Source organism: Acanthochromis polyacanthus, chromosome 20 (genome assembly GCF_021347895.1).
Source record: "Acanthochromis polyacanthus isolate Apoly-LR-REF ecotype Palm Island chromosome 20, KAUST_Apoly_ChrSc, whole genome shotgun sequence".
NCBI lineage: Eukaryota > Metazoa > Chordata > Actinopteri > Pomacentridae > Acanthochromis > Acanthochromis polyacanthus.
This window is the reverse complement of record NC_067132.1, coordinates 25,374,994-25,388,291: the sequence shown is the minus strand read 5'-3', so window position 1 is coordinate 25,388,291 and position 13,298 is coordinate 25,374,994. Positions and strand designations below refer to the sequence as shown.

At 38.6% G+C, this 13,298-nt stretch overlaps 1 protein-coding gene across 3 annotated transcripts; it reads left to right on the top strand.

Annotated features, from left to right (window-relative positions):
• The first annotated feature begins 512 nt into the window (after nt 1-512).
• On the top strand, nt 513-11,075 carry LOC110951007 (zinc finger protein 239-like). 3 transcript variants are annotated; one of them, XM_051940608.1, is made up of 8 exons: nt 513-879; nt 6,193-6,831; nt 7,309-7,632; nt 8,264-8,379; nt 8,449-8,564; nt 8,642-8,697; nt 8,835-8,889; nt 10,366-11,075. In XM_051940608.1, exons 3-8 carry the CDS (start codon nt 7,561-7,563, stop codon nt 10,374-10,376), a joined length of 426 nt encoding a protein of 141 aa, XP_051796568.1. In that variant the 5' UTR covers nt 513-879; nt 6,193-6,831; nt 7,309-7,560; the 3' UTR covers nt 10,377-11,075. The 3 variants fall into 3 exon arrangements, 2 of the variants coding, with proteins under 2 accessions (XP_051796568.1, XP_022049590.1); XR_002595687.2 differs by lacking the exons at nt 8,642-8,697; nt 8,835-8,889; nt 10,366-11,075 and adding an exon at nt 2,470-3,620 and having other exon boundaries at nt 548-879; nt 8,449-8,562; XM_022193898.2 differs by lacking the exons at nt 6,193-6,831; nt 7,309-7,632; nt 8,264-8,379; ... (2 more) ...; nt 8,835-8,889; nt 10,366-11,075 and adding an exon at nt 2,470-4,687 and having other exon boundaries at nt 545-879.
• Nucleotides 11,076-13,298: the final 2,223 nt, after the last annotated feature.

Below are 13,298 nucleotides of genomic sequence, written 5' to 3'. Positions count from 1 at the left end.
TTCTACATCTGATTTTAGTCATCTTCTTTCTCATTTTTATGGTTTAACATCTTGTTTTTATTATTTAGAGTCTTATTTTGGTAATTTGCTTTTTATTTTTGCTGTTTTACATCTGATTTTAGTCATTTTTTTCCTCATTTTTATTGTTTAACATCTTCTTCTGTTGATTTAGAGTCTTATTTTGGTAATTTGTGTTTCATTCTGATTATAGTCATTTTCTTTCTAATTTCTATTGTTTTACATCTTGTTACTCTCTATCTTCTTATTCCACTTATTCTTTTCCTTTACTTGAACATGGCATTTTTGGTTGATTTTTGGTTCCACTTTTGAAGACTTTCTCCTTCAATTTGTACTGACTGGCCTTCAGTTGTTTGTATTCGTCTTTTTTTTTTTTGCCTGTCTATAAAGCCGTTTGCAGACTCTGTTGTAAAAAGATGCCACACAAATAAAGTCATTATTGACTAAGTGGTGCACAGTTTCAAAATATTTTACTCTTTTTACTGCATTGCATGCATCTGACAGCAGATTATTCCGCATACAGTTTCATTTCAAACATTTCTGTCATCCAGCTGCTGTGTCTCTCCAGTCCAGCAGGTGTCGCTGTTTGCCCCCTTCTCTTTGTTCTCAGCTCATTTAAACTGTCCTCGACCCGGAACTGAGTGTTTTTAGTCGACTTTCGTTTTAAGTCGTCATTTAAACAGAACAGGATCAAAATATTTCGAGATGACCAGAGCAGCAGACCTTCTGTAAGATTAAAGCAGGAAGCGACTGAGAGCGCCGCTGATATCCAGCCAGTGGAGACCGTGGTCGGCATGAGGGGAGAGACCGAACCAGTGAAGCTGGAGGAAGAGAAAATGAAGCAGCAGCAAACAGCAACAGGTCAGTAAATGGAAATAGAATGGTAAACAGAAAATTAGTGTCAAGATACCTGCAGGCAGGAGCAAGTAGAACCTCTCTGTGCTTTCAGAACTTCCCCTAAATACCTGTAATATCTATCTATCTATCTATCTATCTATCTATCTATCTATCGATCTATATTATACCAAGATACATCTACATGCAACTTTATTCATGCAAATGGAAATTCTTGTGCAGGATGTTGTTCAAAAATATGCAAAAAATGAGAATAAATACATTGCCTAATAGATAAGCAATACGATTTAAGTGTGATGCATTACTAAAAAATGAAAACAGGTGAGTTAAATGAGTCTGATGAGGAAATATTGCACACAAAATTAAAATATTTCAGCTGAAAATGAAATATTGCACAAGAAAAGGTGTTGAAAATGAAATACTGCAAATGAAAATGGAAAATGTTGCATGAGAAATAAACATGTAGCACAGGAAAATGAAATATTACACATTTTATTAAATTGAAATATAGCACTCTCTGGAGGTTTTCCGAGCACGTCCGTCTGGGAGGAGACCCCGGGGCAGACCCAGAACTCGCTGGAGAGATTATATATCTCGTCTGGCCTGGGAACGCCTCGGGATCCCCCAGGAAGAACTGGAAAGCGTCGCTGGGGGGAGGGACGTCTGGAACGACCTGCTTCGCCTGCTGCCCCCACGACCCGGCCCCGGATAAGCGGAGGAAAATGAATGAATGAATGGAAATATAGCACATCATAACAAAAATTTGCAGGTCATGAAGAAATACTGCTCATGAACTTGGAGTATTGGCCATGAAATTGAAGTATTACAAATGAAGTTGGAATATTGCACATGATACTGAAACTGATATTGCACAAACTGTTGAGAAAATATTATTGCAAATAACATTATTATTGTTCAGATTTAATTGTCCACTGTCTCTGCTGTCATTTATGCAAAAAGGAGAGGAGATATGCATTTTGTTCTAGAAATTTACAGGAAAAACACATTTTATTGCTTCATTTTACTTGATTACAGAATGTTTATGAGCCGTGAACAACTGACCTGTTTCAATGTCACAGGTTATTTACAGAAAGTTCCTTTAATTTTCTTATTCAAATTGTTGTATTAAATTTTTTGTGATAATTGTTCTATCTTTCATTTAAGATTTTTACTAAATACATATTTGAAGCAATTTATATGTTCAATATTTAGAACAATTCAATTTTGATGACATCTTGTGTAGCAATGCTCCATCGCATCTATTATGCAGTAAATATTAAGGATATCACATATTACAGTCACATATTTTTCTCAAATTTTAACTTGATTAAATCTAGTCTGGAGTTCTAAAAAAGGAAGCTGCAGCATTCAAGCTAGCAAAAACAAATCACGTAAGTGTTAGTTTAGGGTGTCAACAGTAGAACCCTTAACCAAGACTCTCAGAAAATACATTCTTGATGTCGTTCCATGTTTACTCCAGTGCGAGTACTTTTGCTTTCGTAGCAGATTTGTGATTTCAGCATGAATTTGAACACAAATAGCAGTAATTCCCTAATTACCATATGCATTTTGTTCTTCTCATGACGTTCTCTGTAGATGTCCAGCAACTTTTAATGGTTAAAGAAGAGTTTCCTGCTGAGCAGCAGAACTGGTGCCCCGGTCTGGACCAGGATGACCCACCAGATGTCCGGCAGATTAAGGAGGAACAGGAGAAACTCTGGACCTGTCAGGTGGAAGAGCTACCAGCCGGTCCTGTTCCTGTGAAGAGTGAAGATGATGAAGGTCAGCAACTTTGTAGAGCCACTCAGCCTCCAGACAGCAGTTTGACTCAACACATGAAAACAGAATTTGATGAAGATGACCTCCAAGGATCAGAATCACATTTACAAGACACGATCAAGACTTCTCACTCTTCTGAATCGGAGACTGAAGACAGTGATGGTTATTGGGAGGAGCTCAGGGATCCTCAATTGGATTTAAATGCCCTAAATAATAGTGTAATCCCATTGAACAACTTGGGAGATGGAAGCGCTACAAAATCATACAGTTGTTCTGACTGTGAGAAGCGATTTACCCACAAGGGGACTATGCAGAGGCACAAGAGATGTCACACCGGAGAGAAACCGTTCAGCTGCACAACCTGTGGTACAAAGATGGCTCGGTACGATCAGTTAATTGGTCATATGAGATGCCATTCAGGAGAAAAACCCTTCAGCTGTTCAGTTTGTAAAAAAAAATTCAGATTGAGCGGAGATGTCGCGTCACACATGAGAGTCCACACTGGGGAGACACCTTACAGGTGCTCACTGTGTGGGAGACGATTCAGGCAGAGTTCGTCGCTGCGCTCCCACTTAAAATCTCACAACGAAGAGAGACCGCTCGGCTGCTCGGTTTGTAGCAGAAGGTTTCATCGGAGAACAACGTTAGTGAGTCACATGCGGACGCACACTGGAGAGAAACCTTACCGCTGCACAGTGTGCGGTACAGGATTCAGTCAGGCTGGAGCCCTGAAGCGACATGAAAGAATCCACTCTGGAGAGAAACCTTACTGCTGCACAGTCTGCGGTAAAGGATTCAGTCAAGCGGGAGCCCTGAAACGACATGAAAGAATCCACACTAGAGAGAAGCCCTACAGTTGTGGCAAATGTGGGGAAAGATTTAGACAACAGACACATGTCACAAATCACAAATGTGTTGCTCAGAATCGCAGCAGCTCGTGAAGTTGGACCTGTTGTGTGTCACTCCAGGTTTGCAAATTATTTGTATTTTATTAACAATACAGCTAATAGGATTATGAAATTATGAACAAATTGAGTAATAGTAAAATAATCAGTAATGTAAATCATCATTGGTTGCAGCCCAAAACCCAGTCAGCCTTTACAGTCTTGTCAAAGTTTAATGCTCAAATGGCACAGAATTTACTGAAGATATTCATGCTCCCCAGACAATGAATTCCAATAACTTTGATGCTCTTTTGACTTTTCCTCTGTTTCCACTATAAAGTTCACTTTTGTGGTTTTGACAAATCTTAACAAATATTTGAATCGTCATGCTTTTGGTTCAGACATTCATTCTTTCTTCAAGATGAACTGTAATAACATTGGTGATCGTTTGACTTTACGTTTGCTTCATGACCAAATGGCAGCAGAAAGTTATAGTGCTCTCATCAACCTCTACTGTGCTTTGTGTTTACTGCTGATTAGCAGGATGCTAACATGCTAAATATATAACATTATAAATGATCGATGTAAGCATATTAGCACTAAAAAAGAAACATGCTGTACACTATGTTTGCATTTCTTTCCGTGGAGCTCTTTCCCTTGGACATTTTGCAAGAACAATCCTAGATGAGTTTGGTCTGTAGATTTTGGCAGCTACATTTCAAACAAAGACTGTACTTTTTAGAGCCATGTCAAGTGAGTTCTGGTTAGTTTATTGTAAAAATTTGACTTGTGTTTTAAGAGCTGAACCTAATTTTTGACGGGTTTTATTGGTATGTGATAATTCATGTACGTTCTGTCGTGTGGGCCAATCTCATAGCTACACACAATGATTTCAGTTCTCTTGTAGAGTGTGTAAATGAAGTTTTCAAATGGCTTCAGTTGACTAATAAATAAATAAATGCAGCTTTCTAACTGGCTGCAACTTTTACCACAACAAAGTTTGAGCATTTTGAAAAGCAGGAGGATCAGAGTAATCCACATTTGGCAGATCTAACCAGAGCAGTTTTTCCATACAGACTTTGTCTGATTTCATCTAGATGTGAAAAGAGCATTATCAAAATTCAAATAAAAGTTTTACAGATCTGAAACTGTATCGTCAGCTGTCTGTAGTCTCTCTGCAAATGTAACCTGGGTAGATACCCTCAGGTTATTATTAACAGGTTTTTAGCCAGGATTTTGAGTTAATTCCTGAATTTGCTTTTTCTCTCAGGAGAATTTGTACCTTAAATTGCCTACAAGGTGGTAGTAAAAGGCCGTTATTGTCCCTACAGATTGAAATTGATAGGATTTTTAGTGCACGAAAAAGTGCTCGGTGTGGCCATCTTGCCTGCACCCAGTCCTGTGTGGATGCTATGCTTGAGTTAGAGCTGGATTTACTTCAAAAACAAACCGTAGAAGAGGTATTTTGATACTAATGTTAACCGCAGAAGTTTCGGAAGTAGATGGGAATCATCAGACGTCTTTGAACCACATAGAAATCGATATTCCAGTCAGTAATGGGTGCTCTTCAAGGTTTTACCCTAGCATGCTAACACTAGCAAAGTGAAGCTAAAAACGGGAAATATGACCACGGTAGTCTGTCTAAAAACCAGTTGGAATAACTTAGAGAAGCTAGCAGGTGACTGCTCCTCTTAGTTGTATGCCAACAATATTTCATGATATTCACTCATTGTGTTGTATTAGTATCATGTATTGGATTCCACTTCTCAAGATTTAGCCTGTAATCACAGTAACTGAATGATTTGTTTCTGAGAATATGCTCTTTATATAATCAATTTTTACAGCCGTGTCCACCTTATATTAACTCCACTATAATACACAATATTCTACAGATTTCATGAGGCCACATAACCATCTTTGTGTCCTGGATGTGAGACTGTCTTCAGTTAGACCAGTTTGGCCTGAATCTACAGCCCAGTATTAAACATCCAGGATGCTACAGGATGCTTCAAGTCTGTCTATAAATTTTGCACACTAATGGACACCGAAAACAGCCGCTACCTAAAAATAAAACCAGTATAATGATGCAACATTTCACACACACACACACACACAAAAACCAAGCAGAGGCTCCTCATGAATGCAACCTTTTATTATTCCAAACGAGATGAGCCTCCATTTGGCACCTATTCACAAAAATATGATTGATTGCAGAAAATTATCATAAACCCAAAGGGCTAATAGGCAATTTATCTCCCCGGCTGACAGGACGAGGCCAGTTCTGGCTGCTCCCTGATATCTAGTGACTAACTTTAGATAATGGCTTTGGCCCAAAATGATACACTGTATTTTCGGAGATGAACTCCACAAATATCGGCAATCAATATTGTTATTAGTGTTCCTGAAATCCGAGATGCCATTAATCACTGGACTCCTCCTCCACAAACCGGGCTTCATTAGACATTAATGAGCCTAACTGCATCTGTACGGCTTATGCAAGTGAAATGATAGCCGTGCCAGAGACGCACCGTTCTGCAGAATGCAGTTTTACGGTAATTATCTCACACACTGATTACAGTTGTGTGCACTCAGTGTCAGTTACAGGAGTTTGTGAAGATGCTTGGCACAATGTGTAAACGCTTGTGTTGTCTTGCAGGAAGAAGGAGAGTGTTTCCTGAAATCATGAATCCTCCCCAGCTGCAATTTTCCCCTCACATTGTTGTGATTATCTGAGGAGGCCTGATGACACCTCTCTGCCAATTAGGAAGGACTTCAGCCCCCGTGTGCAGAGAGGAGGACGTTTCTTTCCACTTCTTACAGACAAAATGCTAGAAATTGGAAAACAAATGCACATACAGGGACACACTCAACTGTTGATGCTCTTATTTAACCTCTCGTACAGTTAAGTCCAAATTAATGTCTATTTTTATTGAAGCAATTGGTTCCTTCTGAGTGCATTGTAAGAAATGGTGTTACAGAAGTTAACGCTAAATTTCAACAGTTTCTGTCCTGCTTTTATATTTTTGCGCTAATCATCATGTCCAACATGGTTCGTACCGTTTCTCAGTTGTCTTTGCAAAGCCTCCATTTGTTTCCACATCAAACAGTAAATTCTTATCATTGCTAACAAGCTTCCTGCACGTCTCCGCTTTTGACCACTCCTCTTTTGTCTTGACGACTTGGAGCAGGGGTGTCAAACATGTGGCCCGTGGGCCAAAACTGGCCCACAAGAGGGTCCAATCCGGCACGCAGGACAACTTTGAAAAGTGCAGAAATTACAGAGAAGACATTAACTGTAAGTAAATTTGTAAAACTCTAAATTTAAAATAATTTAACAATAATAATAATAATTTGTAGATCATGACAAGTTGTTCTGGTCATAAAGTAAAATACTATTTTCCTCATTGTTCTTTTTTCAATTTGTCTCATTTTTGTAACAGTTTTTCTCGTTTTTGTTGTTTTTTTGGTCTTTTTTTGTCTGACTTTTGTCACTTGCCTCATGCTTTTGTCATTTCAAATTTTTGTCGTTTCGTGTTTCCTTTTTGTCTCGATGTTTGTCTTATTTTTGTCATTTTGTATTTTGCTTTATTCGTTATTTTGTGTATCATTTTGTGTTTTTCTGTCTTGCTTGTGTTGTCTGTTTTTTGTTGCTTTGTTTCTTTTTTGTCATTTTTTGTCTCATTTGTGTCATTTGTGCAATTTCTTGTCTCATTTTTGACACTTGGTAACTTTTTGTCTCTTTTTTTGTTTTGTGTCGTCTGCCACCTGCCAGATGAAGGAGCCTTTTGAGAGGCAGCTGGCATCGTGATTGGACGGTACTTTGGTCTGATCCAATCCAGCTTCAGCTTCAGAGACGGCAGGTGGGACGAGTCAACGGAGGCCGAGTGGACGAAGGCATGAAGCTGAGTACAATCCAGAAAACAACAGAGGAGAGCAGCGGCCCAGGGCCAGAACAAACAGAGTAGCATAGTATGTCTCTAGAAAACATCATAGTATAGCCTTTTGGTTCAAAAAACGCCATCATATGCCTACCGACCGTATGGATTGGGATGAAAACTCGTCACATTCTTCTCAGTGCCCAGCCACATCAGCAAGGGTTAGTAGCTGCAATTTCCACACAAAACACCTTTAAAAGTCAACATAATATTAGATTATACAATCAGAGAAAAATCTGATTTTAAGAAATGACCACTTAAGTTGTTAAACTCTTGGCAGAAAAAAAAAGACATTTTCCACTTTTTCTGTCTAATATCTCAATGAAAAATGCCTAATTTCATGACAAAATAGTGCAAAAATAAGGTGATTTTGGTTTGTGATGTCTCCCAAGGGACACCTGAACGCACCATCTAAGCTTGATAGCTGTAATTTTATTTATTTATATCTTCTTAGTGAGATGATTTTGTTTCCTTTCTCAATTCTTAGTTGTTTCTTTGAAAGGATTTTGAAACGGAATAATAAAATGACAGATGCTAAAATTACTAATCGGTTTTGAATTTTCCTCTTTTTAAAACCCAACATAAAAAAGATTTCTTCATCCAATTTGCATTTTGTTTAGTGCATTTTATTAAACTTACGCTTTCTTAACTTCAAAATATTCTCCATGTTGTAGTTTAGTTGACATCTGATATTTTAATTGACTTTAAAAAGATGTTTTTGTTGTAGTTTATGTCTAATTTTCCAGTAAAATCTGCTCTTATGTGACGTTCTGATGATATTTCCACATGGAGGTGAAGCTCGAGGAGCCCAGCAGCGAGAAGGTCGAGCTGATGTTGGGGTTGAAAACATCCAGGCCCAAAATGCCCATCGAGCTCTGTTCCTCCGTTTGCAGCGACGATGCAGTCATGTAAGCGACACACAGCGATGAAAGGTTACACAACAACTTCATCTCAGTGAGTTAACTGTATTATTTCAGGGCTCATCATCACAGCGATGATGAACGCGACGAGGACGGCGGTAATCGCAGCCCCGGCTCTGTTTGCGCACATGTGGGGGCATCACAAAAGGACGTCCGGTGTGGAGAGGACGAAGGCAGGTCCACTCATCTAATAACCCCACTTGTTTTGATTGGAGCTGCTTTTCTGACTCTCCGTCATCTTTTCAAACAGGCTCCGCTGCAGCACACACTCAGATGCCAAACACAAAGCCCAAGGCCGGGGCGCTGGTGAGTCACAGTCGAACCGCCGCGTGTGAATGAAGTTAACGTTCATAAAACAGGCTTTTAGTTGACGTCATCGGTCTTAATCACTCAATTATGACAGTTTCTAGAAGGTAAGTGTGCTTTCTCTCCTCTGCCTCCAGGTAGCATGCAGGCAGCTGATTGATGGCAGCGAGGCGGCCTCTCTGGAGAGCCAATGTGAGATCATTCACACGCCGTTAGTCATTCACCCGCAATCGTTTGTGCTTGAAAATGTCTGAATCATACAGCGTGTGTGTGATGGCGTGTTCATAATGCTTCAAAGATAAGACAAAGCAAAGATGAAATACTAGGAAAAGGAGGTGAGAGAAGCAGTTTCATATGAGCGGATCAAGTTTAACGGCCCTGAGAATGAAGAATGACCCCATGTTGGTGTGATCAACCAAAGCTCACTGGTTTTTAATCTGGACCTGTTCTAATGTGTTCCAGATGCAAAAAAAAGAGAAAAAAAGCCTGTGGAATCTTCTATTTTATGCATTTACACAAATAGAACAGCAGTCTTACTAATAAGAAACTGGACGTTAAATAATCTTCAGTCTGCATATGACAATGTGGTTCTTTCACTTTTGCCTCGATGTAGAGCAAAACGCAAAGATTATTGTTCATAGTGCAAAAAAAAAAAAAAAACGAACTCAAAAGTTCACAGTCACTTCATGAACTTTGTTGTGAGGTCATTTTCTCAGCTTCCAAACTTCGTAAACTCAACGTGTGCGACACAATGAGCTGCACTCAACACACGAAGCAAGAAAATGACAACAAAATCAAACACATTTAATTACTTTAAGTGTCCTGTTTGCTCTGTGTTTCATCCGACGATGTTTACGAGAGCAAAGACGGAATTGAACCCACATTACAGACACACTAGAGTTAGTTATATGACCAGGCTGAGACTCCTTCATCACCATGACAACACAACCCCTCCACACTGTCCACCTCCACTCATGGGAAGCCTGAGGGAAGTTCTGCATGAGAAAGCCGTGTGCTCGAGTCCTGAAAGGGAAAGTGAGTCAGCCTGATAGTACAACTTATTATGAGTGGGTTTTACTACAGTGGGAGCTAAATAGATGACTCTCAGAGAAAAGTCTTTTTTTTTCTCCTGTCAGTGGAGGAGACTGTCTGGGCTGCAGAACAGATTTATTGATTTGTTTTCTGGGAGTTATATCAAGCCGTGAAATAATATGTGCTCGAGTGAGGTGGAATTTAGATCCAAATCATGTATTTAAGAATGTTAAAAGCGCAAAAAATATACTGGCATGAAGACAAAAGGAGAAAAAAATCATATAATACAATGTGTTACTAGCAATGCATGCTAATTTCAACATTATGCTGCAGTTTGGTTGTGCTAAACAGTCACTTTATGTAATGTATGTTGCCATAGATCCTACAGTAACTGCCTTTTATTTGTATTATTGGGTCATTTTTGCAGAATGGTCAATTTGCATTAAAAAACACAGCAGCAAATCCAGAGAATATTAGGCTCATTTGCTTGATAAATGACCTATTTTCCACTGATTATTTATCCCTTGCTCGACTGTTTCAGCTCTAGATATGACACATTCACATGTAGATACATAAAAGCACAAATCAAATCCCATAAAATCATGTTTATTTTGTTGTTAACTCTTCTGCTTCCAGCACAGGACTGACACCAAAAGAAGCTGGAAGTTTGGCAAACTCCGACTCCAAAAGGAACTCTTCATGTCTCCATGCAGATGTTGCTATAAATTTCAAAGCAAATTTACCAAATAAATTACTGCCATATTTTGTTGCTCCCATGAAGAATAAGGCTGGGAATATTCCATATTTTCTGTCAGATTCCATATAAAGGCCAAAAACAACAATACGTTTCTATCTTTCCTCTAAAACAACGTGCACATCTTATAAAAGTGTGTAGTTTCAGTGGTAGAAATCATTATTATGTCTAAAAGTATTATTAGTTCACTGTATATTTGTATTCTTAGCATTTGACGCTTTATGATGCATCTTCAGTTGAGTTCATTTTTATTCACAGTATGTTTTATACTTTATTGTGCACTTTGTATATTTTACTATTATTTTTTATTTTAGATTTTTCTATTGTGGTGATGGTCACTTTACTCTCTTTCTCTTTCCTTTGGGATCAATTAAGAGTTTCTGCAGTCTTGCTCTGTATTTTTTTTAAAAGACACTGAATAACTTCATAAAACTGTTGTTTCTAGCAAATGGAACTCAAAGAGCAGTTTTTACAGACTGCTCTTGTCAGTAGACTAATATACATTTAGTGATTTAGTGTATTTATAGTATATCTGATGCACCAAGTGACCACTAAAAAACTTCAGTGTCAATAAAGGAACAAGTCATCCAGAGTCATATGTGTGTCTTTATGACAGTAACAGTAACAACATATACACATGTAATAGGGTCAGCTCCATGACTTTTCATAGGATTTACTGGGGAGAAGTAAATAACACACCAGTATTTTCCTTTAATGTAACTTTACCTCCACTTCTGAGCTGAATTCCACCCACTGCTGGATTTTTAAAATGCTCAAAATATATCCACTCACGTGGGCAGCTGTATCTGTTTGAGTCAAGAGAGTGCTCACCTTCTTTTAAAAAATGTATAAATGTAAAGAACTCCTGAGTTGAACAAGCCTCATCCTACAAGTACCTGGGTATCTGGATGTGTGGTAGAGTTTTTTGTTAAAGTGCATATTGAACATCCACTGAAAAAAAACTGAAGGTTAGCTTGGTTTTTGTTATGGAAATATGGGCTGCCTTAATTTAGCAGTTAGAGAAATGCTCGAACAGGATGCACTCTGTATATTTATGTGGGTGCTGCTGCCTCCACTGTTTGCCGTGATCTGGTTTCTGTGGAATCAGCAAAACTTGCATTTTTTTTAATTTACAAAGCACCGCTGGGTACAGTCATTCTTAGTTGTGTAATTTTAATCACTTACAAACAGATTATGTGTTTCTCGCTCGTCTGATTTAGCCAAAATGTTCTTTAAAACTGGTAGAACCTGATTTGGTTTTGGAAGAATCTTCAGAACACACTATTGCTGGCTGGTTTTGTCTGGCTATTCCTCAGCTAGATTTAGCTTTCTGCCTCTTAATCTGTTTGGTTTAATGTTGCTTTACATTTGTCCCATTTAATTTTCTCTCATGCTCAATTTTGTAATCTAATGTAACTTTATAACGGTTTACCATCTCAGCCAAGTCTCCTTTGGAAAAAAGCTTTTAATCTGTAGTGCTTATTAGTTAAATGCAGGTTAAATAAGTGCAATAAATCCTTAACAGTCAGCATTGGACTTGCAAGGTTTAACCAGTAGAGGGCGTGTTGAGCCATTTTCAACCAGTGACACGCAGATTTTTTTTTAATTTAGAGAGAAATATAAATATTTACATGGACTTTGATCTATTTCTTTACAATACAGACTAAAAAAATAATTTATAGCTCCAAAAAGAGCAGTATAAAATAAAATAAAAAAACTGTAATTTGTTGAGAATACCACCAGGGAGCGGTGTTGATCTGTGTTCCACACTGATTTTAAACAGCAACAGGTTGAATTCAAAGGCTGGAAGCCATCAATCATCAACAAAGAGGTTAAACTAGTGCACATGCCCCCTTTTGCACAGTAAAACCAGGAAAAGTTCAATATACTGATTTTATTTTTTTTTTGAGGAAACTCAATATTACAAGGAGCTTTGCAAGCAGGTGGAGGAGAGAAAGCAGCAGACTGAGTGGGAAAGAAGCAAAAAAAAAGGCAACGGATGAGCAAAAAGTTAGTCAAGAATATTATTTATAGTTTAATGCTGCTCCTATACATTCAATATCAGTTTGACTTTTGTTGATATAGGAGCCAAATAATCACACTTTTGATTAAAACTGTATGAATATAATGACTTTACATTGCTACTGTCTGCAGCACATTGAGACCATGCAAAGATGGGGGATGCCAGGCAGCGGAGCCCCAATCTACCAGCTTGGTTCAACCAGGAGGACCAACAGCCTCTATGCCGCGGGGATTTTACCACAAGAGCAGGTAAACAAAGCACCGTTTATTAGACGCTTATTGTTCCGTGCAACAAAAGCCCACAGTGTGCTCCAAAGGTCTCATGATCCCTCTGAGCTGAAAGAATTCAGTCTGCGGCCCTCGTCCTGTTAAAAATATCTGATAGAAGAAGCTCTGGAGCAAAAATCTGAGCTAATTTAAGCCTTAATCTAACTGAAAAAGAGCAAGGAGCAGGTGCAAGAGGCCAGTTTAAGACTTCATGGAACAGCACCAAAAAAACGGGTCAAATAAAAATAAATGCACTGTGACAACATGAAGAAATAGAGATAAAAATGTCCTTCGGAGACCGCAGATAACTTGAAGTATTTCTTTATTTTTTGTTGAAACAAGTGTTCCCATTGAGGCCTGAGTCAATAAATGAGACTGTTTCTGCCTCCTGCAGTGTTTTTGAAAATAAAACTCCATTCTGACCTCCTTTTCCACACGTTGCCTTCGTCTTGCAGCAGCTGAAACACAACCCGGTGTGTGATGATTAACAGTAGGAGCTGGTCGGACTCGAAACGAGATGTGTTTG

What these genes read in the sequence shown, in the direction of transcription:
- LOC110951007 (XM_022193898.2), top strand. Translation starts at nt 813, where the DNA reads ATGAGGGGAGAGACCGAACCAGTGAAGCTGGAGGAAGAGAAAATGAAG. An exon ending in GCAGCAGCAAACAGCAACAG is followed by an intron (nt 880 to 2,469) that starts GTCAGTAAATGG and finishes CGTTCTCTGTAG; the next exon opens with ATGTCCAGCAACTTTTAATG.